Source organism: Leopardus geoffroyi, chromosome D3 (assembly GCF_018350155.1).
Source record: "Leopardus geoffroyi isolate Oge1 chromosome D3, O.geoffroyi_Oge1_pat1.0, whole genome shotgun sequence".
NCBI lineage: Eukaryota > Metazoa > Chordata > Mammalia > Carnivora > Felidae > Leopardus > Leopardus geoffroyi.
In genome coordinates this window covers 13,927,376-13,947,430 of record NC_059339.1, presented here as the reverse complement: position 1 = coordinate 13,947,430, position 20,055 = coordinate 13,927,376, and the positions used below count along the sequence as shown (strand labels likewise).

General features: G+C 58.6%; 1 protein-coding gene across 1 annotated transcript in view; it reads left to right on the top strand.

Moving 5' to 3' along the window:
- The window catches only part of TESC (tescalcin), a 51,934-nt gene extending 31,879 nt beyond the window's left edge, over window positions 1–20,055 (top strand). The window contains exons 3-8 of the mRNA XM_045457953.1: window positions 7,749–7,829; window positions 12,057–12,196; window positions 13,818–13,879; window positions 13,982–14,089; window positions 17,828–17,875; window positions 19,785–20,055. Of these exons, the coding sequence (XP_045313909.1) occupies window positions 7,749–7,829; window positions 12,057–12,196; window positions 13,818–13,879; window positions 13,982–14,089; window positions 17,828–17,875; window positions 19,785–19,862 (517 nt within the window). The 3' untranslated portion in view covers window positions 19,863–20,055. The remainder of the gene's footprint in view (window positions 1–7,748; window positions 7,830–12,056; window positions 12,197–13,817; window positions 13,880–13,981; window positions 14,090–17,827; window positions 17,876–19,784) is intronic.

Sequence of the window (20,055 nt, the reverse complement as noted above, 5' to 3'; positions counted from 1 at the left end):
AACTTGTCAAATAGCTAGCAATTTCCTTTTTTTCCCTTTAAGTACTCACAACAGTGAGGAGTTGAGGCCCTGCCTTCATCCTCGGGCCATTTTGCTGTCAGTGTTTATAACAGGTTCCGGGAGTTAACGCATCTTCCCTTTAAGGCGTCAGCTTAGATGGTGCATGTTCATCTGAAAGAGAAAAACCCACGGTTGCTTGTAAAACTCCCCAGGCCACAGTGGGCACAAGCGGGCCCGCTCTCCTGTCCGTTCAGGTGACCCGGAGAGCCGTGCAGGGGGTCCCTTCAGTTTGAGGGGTGCAAGGTGTCCCTGAAACAGGACGAAGCTTTCTAAATGGACCCGAATAATTCGCAAGGACTCGAATAGAGAGTTTTTACAGAGACTCTTTCCCCCGGAAGCTGAAGGACTCAGCCCTTGCTTGCAGAAGCAGGTAGTGGGGGCTTCTGTTTGGAGTGGGGACATGGGTGGGGGTGCGGGGAGGGAGGACCGGAGAGGGAACTAGCATGCACACAAGTTCATTATATGTATTCTTTAGGGTTTTTTTTTTAGTGTTTATTTTTGAGAGAAAAAGAGCATGAATAGGGGAGAGAGGGAGACACAACCCAAAGCAGGCTCCAGGCTCTGAGCTGTCAGCACAAAACCCACCGCGGGCCTTGAACTTACAAAGAGTGAAATCATGACTGAGCGGAAGTCGGCTGCTTAACCGACTGAGCCACCCACGCGTCCCACAAGCTCATCACATGTGAGATGAGGGAAGGAAACGGGACGGGGAGGGTGCATGTCTTGGGACCGTGGTGGGAGAAGGACCTTGGGGTAGGTGGCCACGTTTGGACTAGAACAGAAGGGACAGAAGGAGTGTGATGTCACCTGTGTGATGACAAGAGGGAAGGGGCGCTAGACAGAGGCAGTGGCAGACCCCTGTGCGATGGGCCTTCGTCCCTACCTCCCTCCTGACCTGTCAGCCTCCTGCTCCCGTCCTAACTCCGTGTCCTGTTTTGCATCCCCCGGCAGCACTCACCCCTGCTTTGTCAAGTTAAAGGTCTGCTCACAGTCAGGTGCATACATAGGAGTCCCAGCTGCCGTTAGCTGAGGGCTGGCATGTGCCAGGCACGGGGCTGTTCCTGCTGTTCCTGCCTCGGAGCTCTAGAACACACTCATGACCTGCTTTCTAGAGTGCTTTTCTCCAGAGCGGGGTTTCTATTGGCACTTGGGGCTGGAGAATGTGTGTGGGGGCAGGGGTGTTCTGTGCATGGTAGGGTGTAGAGCACATTCTGGGACCCCCCCCACCGGGTGACTACCGAAAAGGTCCCCAGACATGGCCCCATATTCCCTGGGGGGTTGAGAACTCGCCACCCTCTGCTCTCTGCCATGTGTCACCTTTCCTGGTCGCCCCACTGAGACTTCATCCGATTCCCTGGGGTCTCTGTCCTGTCTCTGCTTGGTGTGCTTGCAAAGTGCTCATTGCTGCCCGAGACAGGTCATTTTCCCTCTGTCTCATTTCCCCTGCTGGAATCCCAGGAGGGGTGATGTCTGCCCCACTCACCGCTGAAGCCAGCACCTCGAAGGTCCCTGTGATCAGCACAGGGCAGGTGTTGAGAGGACAGCTGGGTACGGGCCTGGAGCAGATACAGGAGAAGTTGAGAAAGCGTGTGGTGGGGAAGGGTGATGTTGGTGACGCTGCCCCAGTCACTGAAAGAGGCATTTGCCTGGTGGCAAGGGGACCAGGGCTTTTTCTGTGTATATGTGTGGGTATACACACACACACACATACACACACACACACACACACACACACACATATATATTTAGTGTTTATTTTGAGAGTGAGTAAGAATGTGTGCACATGAGCTGGGGAAGGGCAGAGAGAGAGAGAGAGGGTAGGAGAGGAACTCCCAAGCAGGCTGCACAGTGTGCAGAGCCTGATGCAGGGCTCGATCCCACGAACTGCAAGATCATGACCTGAGCCAAAGTCAGGAGTTGGACGCTTAACCGACTGAGCCACCCAGGTGCTCCTGTGCCAGATCTTTCGTGCAAAGGCACGTGGACGGGAGAAACGCCTGGCATAGTTAGGGAATTCCTAGCGTTTCTTAAACGTTAACCTTCATGCGAGTTCCCCGGGGATCACGTTAAAATGCAGGCTCTGATTCCGGGCCAGCTAAGGGCTCTGTGTGTCACACACCAAGTGAGACTGATGCTTCTGGCCCAGGGATGACACTTTGAGCTGCTCAGCATTGCCCGGGGAGACGCGTGGTTAGTGACTCTTGGTTCCTCCTTTGTGAGTCCCCATGGGTCCCCAGTTTCTCCAGGGTGGGGCCTCCAGGAGAGTCAGGCAGGCAGCCCCCGCGGTAGAGACCCTTCTCCGATGGGCCGGTGAGAGCAAGGAGGCTGGAATTCCAGGCTGGGAGCCGTTGGGGCCTCGCTGGGTCTTCAGCTCCCGGTGGGTCAGGCCCGGTGGGGGCTGAGGATGACCAAGCCGGCAGAGGGCCTGGCAGAGAAGCTGGCCCTCAGAGGTGCCGGAAACCGGCCCCCACGACGAGGCTTGCGGAGGAGCCCTTCCTTGGTGGTTGCTCAGTCTTTCCTTCCCTTGCGGGCTGGACGCTTGTCTTGCCTTCTTTCTGGGTCCCGGATGGGGCCTCTCGGGGCTGGGTGGGGGCAGATCCCCGACCAAGATTTCAGTTGTGTGCTCTCTTTCAAGTAAAACCGTGCAACCCAGAGGAAGTAGCAAGTGTGAGGAAGCGCACAGGGCGGTTAGAGCCGGATTCAGAGCTGTCCTCCTAGCTGTGGGGCTGTGGCCTCCTCACTTGGCCTCCCTGGGCCTCCTTTTCTCACCTGCACGATGGGGACTGTGGGTGTGTGGGGCGGATCAAATGTGGCGGTGTTTGCAAAGCGCTTTGCACAGCCTGGCCCTGGGAAAGCCCTCAGGATGCGGGCGAGGGGGGTGCAGAGAATCCTTAAACCCCGGGGTTCGATCCTCCACCCCACCCAGAGGAGGTGTGCAAGTTGTGTGCCCCTGGGGTCTCCGTGGGGGACCCCTCCCCGCTGGTCACAGGGGCCCCATGGCCAGACCCCGGCCACCGCATATCAGCTGTGGCCCCAGAGCCCTGGGCTTGGGTGGAGCAGAGCCCTTCCGGGCTGCAGCCTGGGCCCGACACCTTCAGCTGAGCCGGTTCTACCCGCCCAGTGGGCACCTGGCGGTGGGGGTGGGGGAGGAAGGAAAACAAGACCGAAACTGGCGTTTATGGGACATTAAACTGCGGTCAGCCTCTCCCAGGCTCTGGACCCGAGGCCTGCAATCGACTCGTTCAAAAAGGAGGTTGGCAAATATCCGGGAGTGTCCCCGAGACCGGCAGCCAGGACCCAAGTCTTGCTAGCATCTGCTCCCTGGGGATTCTGAGTGCTGCCTGTCTCTTTTCTTTGCCACAAGACAGTTCTTTAGCTCTCTGCCTCAGTTTCCCCCATCTTTAACATGGGGATGAGCGTCTGCCTTGTAGGAGAATAAGGTAAATCTCTTAGAGCAGTTACCTGACACTTTGGGAGTAATAGGTTAGCTGGTATTATTATTCTACCTTTAAATACACACACACGTGTGTGTGTGCGTACATACATATTTATTTACTTTAAGTTTTTATTCATTTATTTTGAGACTGACAGCAAGTGGGGGAGGGACAGAGAGAGGGAGAGAGAGAATCCCAAGCAGGCTCCACGCGGTCAGTGAGAAGCCTCACGCAGGGCTCGAACCCATGAACTGTGAGATCATGACCTGAGCCGAAACCAGGAGTCGGAGGCTTAACCAACTGGGTCACCCAGGCACCCCTATTATTCTCATTTTAAAATTAAGAGCTCGCTGTGTGTCAGGCAATGTCCTAAGTACCTTATGTGTGTTTATCGGATTTAATAATTTCGTTAACCCCATGATACTGCCTAGGCATTCCCATGATCCCCATTTCACAGAGGAGAAATTGAGGCTCTGAGATGTGGAGAGGCTCACCCAAGATGATGGGCCTGGTGAGGAGCAGATCCTGAACCAGACCCCGGGTACACTTGATTTCACATCCCCTTTGCCGTGGGCGGTGCTAGGTGTTCACCAAATTCACAGATGAAGAAACTGAGGCACGGGGCATCCGTACGGTGCCCGTGTGAGGGAGAGCTGAGATTTGAGGAGGAATCCAGCAGGCACCCATGGAGAGAGGGGGCAAGGGCAGCTGGGCTTCTGAGACACCTGCACAGACCCGCCAAAGGCTGTGATGCCAGGACCCAGGACACTGCCCTTGTCCGAGTCCGAGTATCTGCCTCACCTCCTCTTCTGTCAGTGGGAGGTCAGCCTTTTCTTCTTACCATTCTTCTGTAGACACTGGTCAGGCTCTGTGAGGTCCTTCTTCCCTCTATTCTGCCTCCTTCCAGAGTCAGCATAGGCCCGGGTTTCTCCCAACCCCCTAGAACCCGCAGTTTCCCTGTCGATGGTCTCTGTTCCCTTCCGGGGAATTAACCAGATCCATTTCCCAGGTGTGTCCCCCAATATGCTCCTTCCAGCAGCTCTGGGGGACAGCTCCTCTGGTAGCCCATTCCCGAGCTCAGCAAGCCACAGCTGGGGGTTGATGGTCTCCAAGGATCCAAGGGGAAGTCCTGGGAGCAGCTGAAAGGTCTGGGCACCTGGGAGGGGAACTGAGTCTGGCGCCAGGACAGAATGAACCGGGAGGCGAGCCCCACCCGTGCTCACCACCCCTTCCACTCCGCTCCCTGAGCACCTGTGATGCCCCCAGCCATATGAGGTTGAGAATGTGGGGCTATGGAAATGAGAGTCCCTGTCCCCATGCTGCATGCTCTCGGGCGTGTGAAAGCTCCCGTCTATGGCATCTGTGCGCCTGCTTTACAGATGAGGAAACTGAGGCTGAGGAGGAATTAGCCGTGACCCTCTGGCCAAGGAAAGCCAGAGGGGGCTTGGGGTCTCGAGTACTAACTCGCCACGGGGCAGCTGGTTGCTGCTTTTCCATTCTCCCAGAATTCTCTCTCCGGCTCCACGTGGCCCCTTTGACTTGACTTGTTCCCACGCGGGGTCTCTGGGCATTCTGTCTGTTGTCTCCAGTACAACGTTATTGTACAGTTTACCCATTTAAAGTACGTAATTAGGAGCGCCTGGGTGGCTTGGTTGAGCTTCCAACTTTGGTTCAGGTCATGATCTCATGGTTCATGGGTTCGAGCCCTGCATCAGGCTCTGTGCTGACAGCTCGGAGCCTGGAGCCTGCCCCGGGTTCTGTGTCTCCCCTTCTCTCCCTGCCCCTCCCCTGCTCACACTCTCTCTCTCTCTCTAAGAATAAACATTTAAAAGAATTTTAAAAAGTATATTAAAAGAAAGTATGCAATCAATTTGAGGACATTTCTGTCACCACCCCCCAAAGAAACCCTGTACTAATTAGCCATCAACCCCTCTAGCACCCTACCCCTGGCAACCAGTCGTCTTCTTTCAGTCCCTATGGATTTATCTCTTCCAGTCACCAAGTATAAATGGGTCCTCTCATACGTGGCCCTTTTGAGCCAGGCTGCTCCTTTTTCTTTTTCTTTTCTTTTCTTTTCTTTTCCTTTTCTTTTCTTTTCTTTTCTTTTCTTTTCTTTTCTTTTCTTTTCTTTTCTTTTCTTTTCTTTTCCGTTCCCTCCCCTCCCCTCCCCTCCCCTCTTACTTTTGAGAGAGAAAAAAACACACAAGTGAGGGAGGGGCAGAGAGAGAGGGAGACACAGAATCCGAAGCAGGCTCAGGCTCTGAGCTGTCAGCACCGAGCCGAGTGCGGGGCTCGAACTCACAAACCGCGAGATCACAGCCTGAGCCAAAATCAAGAGCCAGATGCTCAACCGCTTGTACCACCCAAGCATCCCGTGCCTGGCTTCCTTCACTTAGTGCCATGTCTTCAAGGTTGGTCTACATCGTAGCACGTATCCGTACTACATTCCTTGTCGTGGCCAAATAGTATTCCATCCCCCAGGCGACTGTCCTGAGTGTACCCCTTCTTTGGACCTGGGATCTTAGGAATCTAAAACGCGGACATCCACTGACACTGGCTCCTGAGTTTGGCCCGGCGCCCCACCAGCCAGCCCGGCCAGGAGCATTAGGAAAAAGACAGAAAGGAGCGTGGGGGTCGGGGTGGGCTCACGGGGGCAGGGGATTCTGAACGCCAGGACCAGGTCTCCGTTTCCCTCTGGGCCTCAGTCTCCCCATCGGTAGGGTGGGGGCGGGACAGGGGTCAGCCATGTGCTTCGGGAAGCTTCCAACTCAAACCGTGCTTAATTCTCCAGGTATGTGGCACTTCCTCCTTCCCAGCATGGCTTTGTTCTAGTTTTGAGTTCCAGATCTGATGAATATCCCACCCCTGGACATTCTCATTTTAAGTAGCTGCTATTTCCTCTTCCCTGGCCTGGGGTGCCTCCTTGCTGCCCGGGATTACCAGCCTGTGCCTTGGGTCCCTTTCAAGGCTACTACTCCTTGAAGTCCATGGAACAGAAGAAAGAGGTGAGTAGGAAGCAGGTTCTGAGAACAGAGGATGGCCTTATGTGGGAAGGTTGGACTGTGGACCCGCAGCCTGTATGACCCAGTGACGGGGTAGCTGGGTTTGCAATTCACCCTCTCCCACCCCAAGCCAGGATCGTTTTTTTGTTTGTTTGTTTGTTTGTTGTTTTAAACATCTTTACCGAAATACAGGTCACATACCATACGTCTTGCCCATCAAAATGTATAATTCCAGGGGTGCCTGGCTGCCTCAGTGGGTAGAGCAGGCAACTCTTGATCTCGGGGTTGTGAGTTCAAGCCCCACGTTGGGTATAGATCACTTAAAAATAAAATCTTAAAAAAGTGTATATAATTCCGTGGCTTTTAGAATCCTTGAAGGTGTGTGTCCAGCCCCAGAGTCAATTTCAGAACATTTTGATCATCCTCTAAAGAAACCTTGTACCTTTGCCGTCACTTTCCATCATTCTCCCAGCCCCTGGCAACCACCGGTCTACTTCCTGTCTCTACGGATTTACCCGTTCTAGATGTTTCGTGTAGATGGAGTCAACACTGTGTAGTCTTTGGCGTCTGGCTGCTTTTACTCAGCACATCTAGTGTTTTCAAGGCTCCTCTGTGTCGCAGCGTGGATCCCCACTTCTTTCCTTTTTATGGCTGGAGAATCGACCGCAATTTATCGACTCATCGGTTGACAGACACTTGGGAGATTCCCACTTTGTGGCTCTTATGAGTAAGGCTGCTATACCACGCATGTACGAGTCTTTACGTGGATGCGTGTTTTCATTTCTCTTGGCCGTATATCTAGGAGTGGAACTGCTGGGGCACGCAGTAACTCTCCATGCCACCCACTGAGGACTCGTCAGACTATCTTCTGGTGTCCAAGCCACCATTCTGCTGCCCCAATTCCAGAATGGCCCAACCAGGGTCTCCTTGCCTGGGGGTCTGTGATGGGCCTCCGGTGGTCTCTGAGTTCTTGGGGTGGGGTGCACATCTTGTGTCTCTGTGTCTTTCTGAGGGTGAACGTCGAGGACACGTAACATCTTTGAGCCTCCGAATCCTCCCAGCTCCTGCCAGTCAAAGGTTAGAGTGGGGGCAGATCAATGCAGCACATTCCAGTCTCATCTCTGGACTCTTCTTGTGGGATTGGCTCAGGATTAAAAATACAGCCCGATAAGTGGTGGACCTGCCATCTGACATTTGATTTCCCCCCCCCCCCCTCTTTCTTTTCCTGGTGCTTCTCCTTCCTGGAACTCAGCAAAGAGAACTTCAACAATGTTCCTGACCTGGAGCTCAACCCGATCCGCTCCAAAATCGTCCGTGCCTTCTTCGACAACAGGTGGGCCCTTGTCCCTGAACCAGCCCAATGGCAGATGACTTTGGCCTTGAGGGAGTGTTTTACCTTTGTACCTTCTTATGGTGCTGTGTGCTCTGAATGTCTCCTTAAGCCATTGAGCAGAGGAGGGGGTTGCTTTGAGTAGGAGTTATGAGCACAGCTTGGGGTCAGACAACTCTGGCTCGTTGACTTTGGGCAGCTCACTCAGTCCCTCTAGGCCTGTGTATTAGTTAGCTATGACTGCGTAACAAATTATCCCAGTACTTAGCAGTTTAAAACAAATACCACCTCACTGTTTCTGTACATGAGGGACCCACGGGCAAACTGTCTGAGTTCTCGGGTTCAAAGGCACTGGGGCTCCAGCAATCTGAAGGCTCGGCGGGGGGTGGCTCTGTTTCCAAGCTCACACGTGTGGCTGCCGGCAGGCCCTGCTTCGGGGACCTCCCATCAGTTTTTCTGTGTCCTCCTCATGAGAAGTGAGTCACCAGGGCCTCCCACACGAGGAGAGGGGACCACACGGGGCTGAGTGCCAGGAGGTGGGGATCGTTGAGGGTGATTTCAGAGGCCACCTCAGTTTCCTTACCTGTAAAACGGATGTAACGATAGCATCTGCCTCGCAGGATCGCTGAGGGTACACTGATCTGATGTGTACCAGGTTGGGTATCATTCTGCTCATTGCCCTGACTTACAGGGAAACTGAGGCACAGGGAGGCGGTGCACCTGGGCCAGTGTCCCAGAGCTGAGGCTCCAAGCAGAGCTCGTGTCCTCAACTGTCCAGCGTTGTCGGAGTCGTGAGACTCTCATGACTGGATGGAGGCTCGCTCTGTCTGAGGCTCTAGCAAGATTCGGGTCGGGGACGCCCTCTCCAGGCTGCCAGGGCCTGTGGGCAAACACACCGGGACCATATGCCTGACAGCCAGTGTCTGCAGAGATGGCCGAGAAACCAGAGAACCGGCAGAAAGAGGGAGGAAGGGAACAGCCATGCTGTGGCCAGAAGATGGGCAGTGACTTCCGGACAGGTTTCAGGTTTGTGAGCCTGAGCCACTCAGCTCTGGTTCTGCCAGCTGTGCCTCCCTCTCTGGGCCTTCCCTGTTCATGGGGTAGGGGTAGGAGTCCTCAGCTGCCCTGGAAGATGCAGGGCAAGGCCTGAGACAGTGACCAAGAGTTAATGAGGCAAAGCAGAGAGAGGAGGTGTTCTGGGAGGACAGAACTGCATGTACAAAGGCCCTGCGGCACAAAGTACAGCGAGTGTGTGTGGCAGAAAGGAGGTCTGGCCGGAGCACAGGCCGTGCAAGAGGAGAGGGGTGCGGAGGGCAGAGCTGCATCGTGCAGCCTCTTGACCAGTAAGAGGGGTCTTGACCTCAACCTGAGAGCAGCGGCGGGGGCGGGGGGGGGGGGGGCGCACACTCTGGCCGCCGGGGCCCAGGAGGGGGCGTCCTGCGGTTCCCCAGGCTGGAGGCAGGGCTGCTGAGGGGAGCTGGAGAGCCGTGGGCAGCTTTGCGCCACCGGGGAGGGGATGCCAGAGGACGGAGTGAGAGTCCAGTCTGGGGTTGGAGGTGACAAGCCGGCGCTGAAGGAACCTTCACGGTGGATTGTCCCGTTGCCGGGGGGGGGGGGGGGGGAGGAAGGAGGGGGGAGGTGCACGGTCCGTGGTGGAGGTGGGGCTGGAATTCAGAGCCCCCACCCACTCGTAACCCTGGTTCTGCGTGAAGGGTCTCGGAGGGAGGCCTCGGTGGGCAGTGAGGCTGACGGGTGGCGGGAGGGGGTGCCGGGGGAGTTGATGTGGGTCGGGGGGTCTAGGGCTGGGGTCTAGGGTTGAAAGGTGTCATAGGAAGATGGCAGAGGGTGACCAGAGCCTAGTGGTGCCTGGCACGACAAGGGGGGGGTGAGGATGTGTGCGCGTTGTCCGCGTGCCTGCCGCGTGTGGGTCTGTGGGGGACGCTTGTTTCCAAAAGGCTCCGTGCGGACCTGGCCACCTGGGTAGCTGGCCGGGCACCAGGGACCCAGCCTTCCGTGGGGTGGAGCTGGAGGGGCCAGTGTCTCCCGTAGCACAAGGTCCACTCGGGTGGGGAGAGGGTGGTGGCCCCGGAGGGACCAGCAAAGGCGGCTCCCCGGGGCCTGCGGGAGCCAGCCTGGGCCGGGAACGCGCAGGCTGGTCCTTCATTCCTCCCCACTGCTCTAGCAGGGAGTGTATTCGGACGAGAGAGAGAGGGCACTCCTGGCATGGGCGAGAATGTTTGGGGGCCTTAAATCTGACCCGAGGTCGCAGCTTGGCTTTCATCCGTCACCCGTGGGAACTGGGAGCGGCCTCAGGAGCTGGTTTTTCAGCTCTCGGGTGGCATTCGGGTGTCGGCTGAGGGGATGGGGCGTGGGAGCGGGGCGGAGCTGAGGCCTCTGTCTGGCTCGGGGACTGGACTTCGGGGCGGTCAGTGAGAGGCAGGAGGGACAAGCCCCCCCCTTCCTCGGAGGGTCCGGAGTTAGGACAGCTGGCGGAGGGCTGGTGCAGACGCGGTGCTGCCACAGGAGGAAGGAAGTGATGTCAGGCGGTCGGGGGATATTGAGTGTCCAGAAGATAGACATCCGGACAAGCCTGTGGGGGCCGGAGTGCGGCAGGAAGGGTTGTCCAGGGCTGGGGTGGCTGGTGAGACCAATACCCGCCTTCCGGGCCTGAGATAGCAGGTGGGGGAGCTGGGGTTACCCTGAGAACCGAGGCCTCTGGACGGCTTCGGGCAGGGGAGCAGTGGGGTCTGATCTGCGTTTTGCAAAAGCCCATGTGGCTGCTCCTGGAGCACAGCGGGGGAGGGTCCTGCTGGGAATGGCGGAGCTGGGTGGCCATGGCAGGTAGGCGAGTGGGCAGGCAGCCTGGACGTCTCTGAAGAGGGGACGACTGAGGCAGGGCTCCCCCAGCCAGTCCCCAGAACAGCCTGGACGCTGCAGCTAAGAGCCTGTATATCCCATAGTTCTTCACTCCTCGTCCTAGAAGTTCCGAGGGGCGTGGTGAAGGACGACTTTGGAGCGGGGGGGCCAGAGACAGAATTTTCTTCGCACGAAATACCACGGTCAGCCTTGCCTCCCGAGACCCTTCAGGAACAGGACTGTGGACGGAGAAGCTGGTCTGGAGGGCGGTGTGAGCAGGGTCTTTCCCCACCTCGAAGGGTTCCATCTTATGGGATCCTCGGGAAGTTAAGGGTGAAAAATAGTGTCTGAACTGGGCATCTTTGCAGAAGAGAAGGGAAACTGCCCGTCTGCTGAGCGCCTGCTGTATGCCTGGCACCGGGCCAGCCACGCGGTTGACCCAGCTTGAGCCTCACCTGGAACACGAACCCTTCTTGCCCCTTCTGAGAAGCAGGTCAGCAGCGACCACCTGGAGCCCGCCTTGACTTGCTAAAAACACCCTGAAATTAAGAGTAGACTTTTCACTTTGGTAGTAAAGCGATTACTCAGCCAAGCTGACCACTGTGCTAGAGTTTGAGGCAGCTGATAGACAGCAGGAGTCGGCAAACTTTTTCTGCAAAAGGCCACAGAGTAAATATTTTAGGCTTCGTGGGCCATGCGGTGTCTGTCAGGGCTGCTCAGCTCTGCCTTGGTAGCAGGAAAGCAGCCACAGACAGCAAATGAATGGGCGTGGCTGTGTGCCAATAAAACTTTATTTATAGACGTTGACTTGCAAATTTTATGTGATTTTTACCAAAGTTTGTCATGAAGTGCTGCTACCGTTTCGGGTTTTTTCTCCCCGAAAACCTATTTGCAACCATGCGAAAACATAAAAGCCCTTCTTGGTTCACGGACCGTACAAAAATCGGCAGCAGGCAGGGTTTGGCCCGCGGGCCGTGGTTGCCCGCCCTGGATCTGAAGGAAAGGGTCAGTTTGGTGAGTTACTGAGTTGCTTGGTGCCTTGGTTTCCCCACCCTTGAGGGCCCCGCCCTGCGCACTGTAGCACACCCAGGCAGCCCTCCACCCCGGCCTTCACCAACAGCAGTGCAACTGTGTGTCTCCCCCTGCCCCCCTCATGCTGAGCTCGGGGAGGGCAGCACCTCCTCCCCCTCCACCCACCCCCCCCCGCTGCCCCGCACCCCATAAGCAGGTTGCTGGGAAACAGAACCCAAGGCTAGGACGGCCGCCGTGGGCGAGGCGTGTGCCCAGAAGGGCCGAGTTCTCTGAAGCATCGGTGCTCAAAGGGTAAGATCCGGCGTTTAATCCGTCGCTGACTTCCCGTCTCTGCTCCCACAGGAACCTGCGCAAGGGATCCAGTGGCCTGGCCGACGAGATCAACTTTGAGGACTTCCTGACCATCATGTCCTACTTCCGGCCCATCGACACCACCATGGACGAGGAGCAGGTGCAGCTGTGCCGGAAGGAGAAGCTGAGATGTGCGTGAGCATGGGGGCCGCGCCCCTGCGGCAGGCGGTGGGCGAGCATGGAGGGGTGGGTGGGGGGACGCCGGTCCCAGGTTACGGCACCCAGGAAGGCCCCCACTGGTGTTTCTCCTCCCAGGCCGCGCCCTGGTGGCCTCCTCGTGGACACCCCCCCAGCAGCTGGTGTTTTGGGGGAATGGCGGGGGGTGGAGTGGGTGACGGGAACAGAGCAAGGACCTGGGCTCCAGTCGGGCCCCTTCCACTAGGCAGACGTGTGGCCTTGAACCAGGACACGGGTGCTGATGGTGAACACAGCCCGTTGTGAGGCTCAGTGAGGTCACATAGGCAGAGACCCTGGCTTCCCTCGTCCTCGAGGCGCCTCAAATGCCAAGTTCATGGGACGAGCCTCTGGCTGATATGTCCTGGAGGAACCCCCCGGGCCTCCGGGCTCTGGAGCGGGGTTGGCTGTGATCCGGGCTGGCCAAGCAGCACAGGGTCCCAGGGTCCCATGTGTCACATGTCCGTCCCCCGTGTGGACTTTCCCACGACTCCTGACATCCCGCCCCCACCCCACCCGAGGCTCAGCCTCATCGGCAGGAACATGTAAACACGGGGACTGGGCTGTATTTAGCTCTGGAATGCAGACGGGAGGGCTGCCGGGAACTTTCCCGGGCTGGGTGGCCCGAGGCCTTCCGACGGCATCCTGGACCGGGGGCAGCCTGGTGGCAGCCCAGCTGCCCACCTGCTCCAAGGGCCGGGTCAGAGGTCGTGGGGGCCCCTGGTTTCCCCTCCCTTCATGGGGCAGCCGTGGGCAAACACGTTAACTTGTCTGAGCTTCGACGGTGCAGTCTGTGAAACGGGCTCAGGGCAGCCTTGCCTCACGGGGTCACGTGTGGATGAGAAGAAATGACGCTTGCCACACGCTGCGTGGCTCAGGGCGTCTGATCCATGCGGGGTCAGGGCCGGGGACTTTGTGAGTTTGAGGGTGAGCCGCTGGGGCAGGGCTTGCCCCCCTTCGGCTCCTGGCCTCTTTGGGCTGCCGGATGCTGCGTGATGCCAGTAAAGGAACAGAGGACTGTCACCAAGTGGGATAACCAGAGGCGAGGAGGTGCTGGTGTCCTTCGGGCCCACCAGGGACCGGCTCAGACCAGCCAGGGGTCTGGAACATGGGCAGCGGGGTCCACGACCTGCCGCTGGTAGCTGCCTTCTTGGGTCTTCGAGGAAATGACATTTTGGGATCATGTTGATTTGTCTTCACTTCGACGAGAGTGTCGCATCTGCGCTGACAGTGTGCCGGGACCTTTGGTCCCTAACCCCCCAGCTCGGTGGCTCACTGAGCCCTCGGGACGCCTCGAAGTGGACACTGTTGTTGTTGTTGCTCTCGTTTTATAGGTGGGAGAGCCGAGGCTCAGAAGTTAGGTCACTTGCCCAAGGTCACCCGCCAGGAAGGAGGCGGTCTGGACCCATGGCCTTTGCCCTTGACCCCTACGGTTGCCGTTTAGGGTTCATCATGGGTGTCTTTTGCTCATTTGGAGGTAGCTTTCTGAGCAGGAAGGTTGGGGGAGCAGGAGGACCCGGGGCTCCCCTCCTGGCTCGTCTGACCAAGCCCTTCTCTCTCCCCCGCTGCCGCCCCCAGTTCTGTTCCACATGTATGACTCGGACAGCGACGGCCGCATCACCCTGGAGGAATATCGAAATGTAAAGTATGCTCCTCTGCCCGCGGGCCAGGGCTCCTGGCACCTCCCTGCCCCGTGGCCTGGACGGAGGCCCAAGGTCACCCTGTGTCTACTCGCCCGGCAGGTGGTAGAGGAGCTGCTGTCGGGAAACCCGCACATCGAGAAGGAGTCGGCCCGCTCCATCGCCGACGGGGCCATGATGGAGGCGGCCAGCGTGTGCGTGGGGCAGATGGTGAGCCAGGTCCCCGAGCGGGGCGGGGTGGGGGGGAAGAGCCAGGTCCCCAGAATCTCCGGTCCCCTCCCCTGCCCCTTGGCTAACTCCCACACCTTGCCCTGCTTGTGGTCCGTGTTTCTGGAAGGCCTGGTGGTGCCTGTCCGACTCGATGCTCTTACCCCACTGCTTTCCCGCCCCGGGGAGACCCCTGGAGTGGAGACCCCGCCAGGCAGCCCCCGCAGTGTGTGGCCTCCCCCCCCCCCCCCCGGAGCCCTGCTGTCAGCGTGCCACACGCAGTTGACGACAAGTGGCTGGGAGGGCATTTCTGGTCTGGAGAAGGGGTCAGCAGGGCCACCTAGTCTGGGGACCCGTGTGGAGCCGGGAGTGGGGGGCACGTGTAAACGGGACAGAGGAGGGGGGTGCCGGCCTCGGGGCTGGCGACTGTGGAGGGGGAGCCCCCGGCCGGCCCCAGAAGTGATGCGGGGGCCAGAGGCAGGTAGCCGTGGAGGGGGACGTGTGGCTGCCGAGGGCCTGGGGCAGGGCTGAGGGGGGAGGAGGACAGGCAGGCGGGAGCATTGGAGCCTCCACACACGTGCTCGTCGGGGGCTGCGCTGGTAGGAAGCGGCTGGGTCATTTCTCAGAGTGCCACGCGGGATAGCCGTCCGTGGTGGGGTCCGTCCTGTGTGTCGTAGGGTGTTTAGCCGCGTCCCTGGCCTTCACCCACTAGACGTCAGTCATCCCCTCCTAGTCGTGACAACCAAGGGTGTCCCCAGACGTGGCCAGATGTCCCTGGCAGGAGGCCGGGATGGTCCCCAGTGAAGAGCCATCAACTGGAGGGGCCCAGAAACAGACGGTGAGCCGAGCGGTCGCCGCACTGGGCCCGGTGAGCGGTGGCTGTCAGGCATGTGGGGCACCCGCAGGTAGGCTCCTCTCCCTGAGCGTGACCGCACGGCATGTGCAGACGTGCGTTGTTTCATAGGTTTTTAGTCCCATTTTACTGGTGGGGAAACTGAGGCCCAAGGACATAAGGAACTTTCTGGAATTGGGGGCAGTGATCTTTACTGTGCCCACTGGACACACTCTCGTAGGACCGGGTCTAGCCTGGCTAGCCCGGCACAGTGGCTTTGAGCCCCGGGGGACCTTGAGGACAGGGTGGCACCCGACCGTCTCGATGACTGCGTTCCCTGAGGGTTTCGGTGGGTCCCACCGAACCGTCAACCTCCTCACACCTTGTGCTTAAAGCGGCTGTGGCTCTAGATGCCTTTATGGCGTTGGGTTCAGCACGGCCCGAGTGGAGGGGTGTGTTCCTGCCGGAACCTGCTGTCTGTGCCCCCGGCCTGCCATCGAGGGTCCTGGCACGCCCGGGGCCTGCTCCCAGAGGCAGGGGCTGTGGTCATTTTATTGGCCTGCATTTTATCGGTCTGCTTCTGGGGCCCAGGGGGAGGCGTCTGGCTTTGGTGAAACCACCCCCCACTCAGCAGATTAACTGTGGCAGAAAGGGCCGCGACCTCCGTGGAGAGCGCAGGGATCCCCCTGCCGTGCCTGCCGTGGAGCCAAATTCCCATTTGACTTAATTACACTCTCCTCCTCCAAATTGCTCCCCGTCTCGCTCCGGTGGCAACCGGTGACAGTTTCCTTAATTTGCTGCAGTGAAACTGTTGGCAGCTGGCAGCTGCTCATCTGCATAAAAGGCACACGACCTCAGAAGCGGGGCTATTTGAGAGCCCGTGGCTGCCTCCCGGGTGTGTGTCCCGAGCCTCTCTCTCTACTTACGGGTCCTCTGTGTGCTCTGAAAATGTTTTCTCGTGTCAACGTCAGCCGGATAAACGTGAGCCATGCACACGCACGCACAGGGCGAGGGCCGGCCGCGCGGTTCAATACCATCCGGCCTCCAGGGACGCCGAGCGTTCCAGCCTGTGCAGCCCACCGAAGCCAGCCGATCCATCGCCCCGCGTTAATGGACTTCCAGAGCCGGTTATTGATCGGAGCAGTGCTTTCTTCCCAGAGTGCTTTCTCTGGACGGTCTTGTGGCTTGAGGGTGGGGCTGCTTGGCTGGGGTATCAGCTTGGGTTCCCCCCCCCGCCCCCGCTCAGGATACAGAGCCTGGTCTATAATTAGCTCCCCTCGGCTGCCCCAGGGGACCTGGGGGTTGCCTTCAGAGAGAGGGCACCCACCTCTCCCTACGCCCCTGGGCGGGAGGAGCAGGGAGCCCCAGGGACCTGCCCGGGGACTGGAGAACTGGTCACATTTACAAAATTAAGACATATATAGATTTGTTTTCTGTGTTAAAAACAAGTGTAAAGAAACCCCAGAGGGTGAAGAATCCTATCAGACACTTGGAGTCAGCCGTGCTACTCCCAGCTGGACAGGCAGGTGGCCTTGCCTCTGTGCACCTCAGTGGCCTTATCTGTAAAATGGGACTGAGAACAGAACCCGAATAGCAGACACTGAGCGCCTGCTATTAAATACACATCAGAACAACTCCAGGGGCGCCTGGGGGGCTGAGTCGGTTAAGCATCCAACTTCGGCTCAGGTCATGATCTCGCGGTTCGTGAGTTCGAGCCCCGCGTCGGGCTCTGTGCTGACAGCTCAGGGCCTGGAACCTGCGTCTGATTCTGTGTCTCCCTCTCTCTCTGCCTCCCTCCTCCCCCGCCCGCCACCACTCACGCTCTCTCTCTCTCAAAAATAAATAGGACATTAAAAAGGTTAAAAAAAAATTGCAGGGAGGTATAGGAAGAGAGGTGAATTCTCTGTGCCCTTCTCCCCCTCAGCCACTCCTCCCTAGAGGGAAGCATCCTTGCTGGAGTTTATTTTCCAACACACACCGACGTACACGTGTGTCTTTTATTTTTGACGTGCACACAATGGAACTGACCGGACTCCTTTGCCTCTGCTGACCCCACACGTCCCCAGGGCAGATGGCGACAGTCTGGTTAGCGATACAGGAAGAAATTGGAATGCGTGCACGGATCTGCAGACCTCTTTCCACGTGTTTGTTTTTTTTCCACCATGCATCTTGGAGCCTTTTCCATATCTGCATGTAGGGATCGACCCCTTCTTAATGGATGCTTGGTAATCAATAGCAAGGAGGACCACGATTTATTTAGCCAGTCTTCTGTTGATGGACACGGGACGGCAGCCGGGCTTTTGGTCACAAAGAGTGCTGCAGGCAGGGGTGAGGTCTGGGGAGACTTAGCTGTGCCAGAGCCCGAGATAGTCGTACGAGGGGCAGGAGCCCTACCTCTGGTCTCATGAGGTCATGTGTGCCCAGAGCAGGAAGGACACAGGTGGAGACTGGCACTGGCCATGACTAGGTGGGTGAGAGGCCCGGCGGGCAGGCGTTATCATGGTGACTCACTGGGCAAGAGGGGTGGGCCGCACGGGCCAGCCCTTTACCCCCCTTGCCCCAGTGGTCTGTGAGCTCAGAGGGTCAGTGCGGGCATGGTGACGCAGGACCGGGAAATGGCAGCAGGGTGGCTGGGGGGAAGGGGAGCCCGTGCCTCTGTGCCCACCGCCTTCCTTTCCACCCTCACCCACCAGGTTCTCCCTGGGGGCCTTGGATGGGGCCCTGGTCAGCCCACAGCCTCCCTTCCAGTCCAAGTTGGAATTCAGAGGGACTGGCTTCCAGCTGGAAGCAGCAAGTCCGGAGGGACCCCCGCTTCTCGGACTGAATGGGCCCGACCATCTGCGTCCCGGGGGAGGCAGGGATGGGGGTCTCCCGGGAGGCCGCTCACTCTGCGTGTGTTCTGTCCCCAGGAGCCTGACCAGGTGTACGAGGGGATCACCTTCGACGACTTCCTGAAGGTGGGTGTCTAGGAGCAGAGGTGGGGGCTGAGGGGAGTTCCTGCCCACTGGGCAGGAGGAGACTGGCACCTCTGTGGAGAGGGGGCACGCATGGCTGTACTTATTTTTATCGGGAGGGCAATAGTCACACGTGGTCGGAGCGACTGGAGCCGTACAAAAGGGCCGCAATGATACCGTTTCTCCCCCACAAGTCCCCGGTCCCCATGTCAGAAGCGTCACTGCCGACAGTTGGAACCGGGTTTTGGAATGTTCTATGCCTGCGAGTCACATAGTGGAATCAGCTGTGTGGGGTTTAGCCCCTTGCTTCTCCCGTGCCTTGGACATAGCTGCCCATTCTCCCAGCCCCCACGGGTGGACACCAGGCCCCTGCCGTCACAAACGTGCTCCGAGGTTGGGAACTGGGACCCCCTCACTGCTCGGACTGGCAGGAGCCCGGCGGAGGGAGATGAACCCGCCTGCCCTGTGCCTGGTGCCGAGAGCCCCGACAGCGGGCCGCCAGGCTCATTCTGGGATTAGGATAGGAAGTCAGGGGAACACAACCCAGAGGTCCCAGTCCAGCCTGCCGCGCCAGCCTCTGACCCGCCTGAGGGCGCTGATGGGCCCGGGCCTGGGGCCAGGCCGGGACTTGGGCGGTCATGGCCCCACGGAGCCCAGGGGCAGCTCGATGGGCACTCCGCCCGGGCTGCACTGCTAACCTGGCCAGTCAGCTGCCAGCTCTGCAGGAAGGGGGCTGGGCAGCCCCTTCCACCTTGCATCCGCCGGGGCTGGGCAGGGCGAAGAGCCTGTGAGACCCAGCTTCTTCCCCGGAAGGCTCCCTCTGCCCCCCACCCGAGGCCTCCAGTGTTCCCCGAGCCTGTCCCCACCCCGTGGGGGCCCTTCCTGACCGGCTGGCCCCTCCCCTCCCCTGGGCCTTGCCGGTGACCCTGTTCCCACCTGGCATTTAGCAGAAAGCACCCCGGGTGCCCCACCACCTTCCCCAGGAACCGGGTCTGTTTTCTCTGCCCCCTCCCGGCACCACACCAAGAACAGGTGCAGGATCCCAGAAAGCAGCTTGGGTGCCGGCAGGACTCTGACTGCAGCCTGGTGGCAGGCCCTGGAGATGCTGCAGGCGACAGCTTGAGTGTTAGAAGTTCTCACAAGCGGGGAGGCCGAGCCAGGTCTGGCCGTTTCTCCGTCTGCGGCCCTCTTGGGCCCCCCTCCCCCCCACCGCCGAGTGGCCAAAGACCTAGCAAGCGCAGTCCTGGGAGTGGGGGGACTCGTAGCGTGGCAGTTGGGGTCAGATGTCCCCCGGGGCCGTGGCCAGGGTGGACTGTCACGGCAGAACCCGTGCCAGGTACGTGCCTGTGGACATCTTTGCCCTTCCCGGGCGTGAGCTTGTCTACGTAGAACCGAGGTGGCTTATCCCAGGGAGGCTATAAACACCAAACTGTCGTGACCTTTTAATTAGCGAGGATGGCTTAATGAAACGGTGCGACTAACGCACAGCGCTTAATAGTTTACAGAATGTTTCCACGGATGATCCCCTCTGAGCCCCCGACATCGTGTGACTTAACGTGGGCAGTGCAGGTGGTGGTCCCGGCGTGGTGCTGATGAAGAGGTTTACTGGGGTTAAGGAACTTGCATGAAAATCACAGAGGCTGAAGTGAGGTGGGTGGGACGGGAATGACTTGGAGCGAAGAGCTTGGATTCAGCACTTAATAACAACTTGCTGTGACAGCATCAGAAAGGATCCACACGTCAGAGCCAAATTAACCCGCAGAAAGGCAGGTGGAAGTTTCTTTTCCTCGCTTGGCTCACAGCCTTGAAACCGGCCCTCTGGTTGTCACCTGTCCTGGTGGAGGGGAGGGCGGGGACGTGGGCCGGTGGCGGCAGGGACGCGCGCTCAGTGCTGCTGCTCTGTCCGTTCCAGATCTGGCAGGGAATAGACATCGAGACCAAGATGCACGTCCGCTTCCTCAATATGGAAACCATCGCCCTTTGCCACTGACCCGCAGGCATCCCCGCTCCCCGGAAGCCGCACTGGGGTCCGCAGCCGCCCTCGGGGCCCGAGGCCACCGGTGTCCTGCTGCAGCTCTTGTAAATAGCCCCCCTCTGCCGTCCTGTTTTCCCGAGGGTGTGGTATGTGGGACTACTCTGTTTTTATGTCTAATAAAAAAGAAGACGGTTGGTTTGTTAATGAA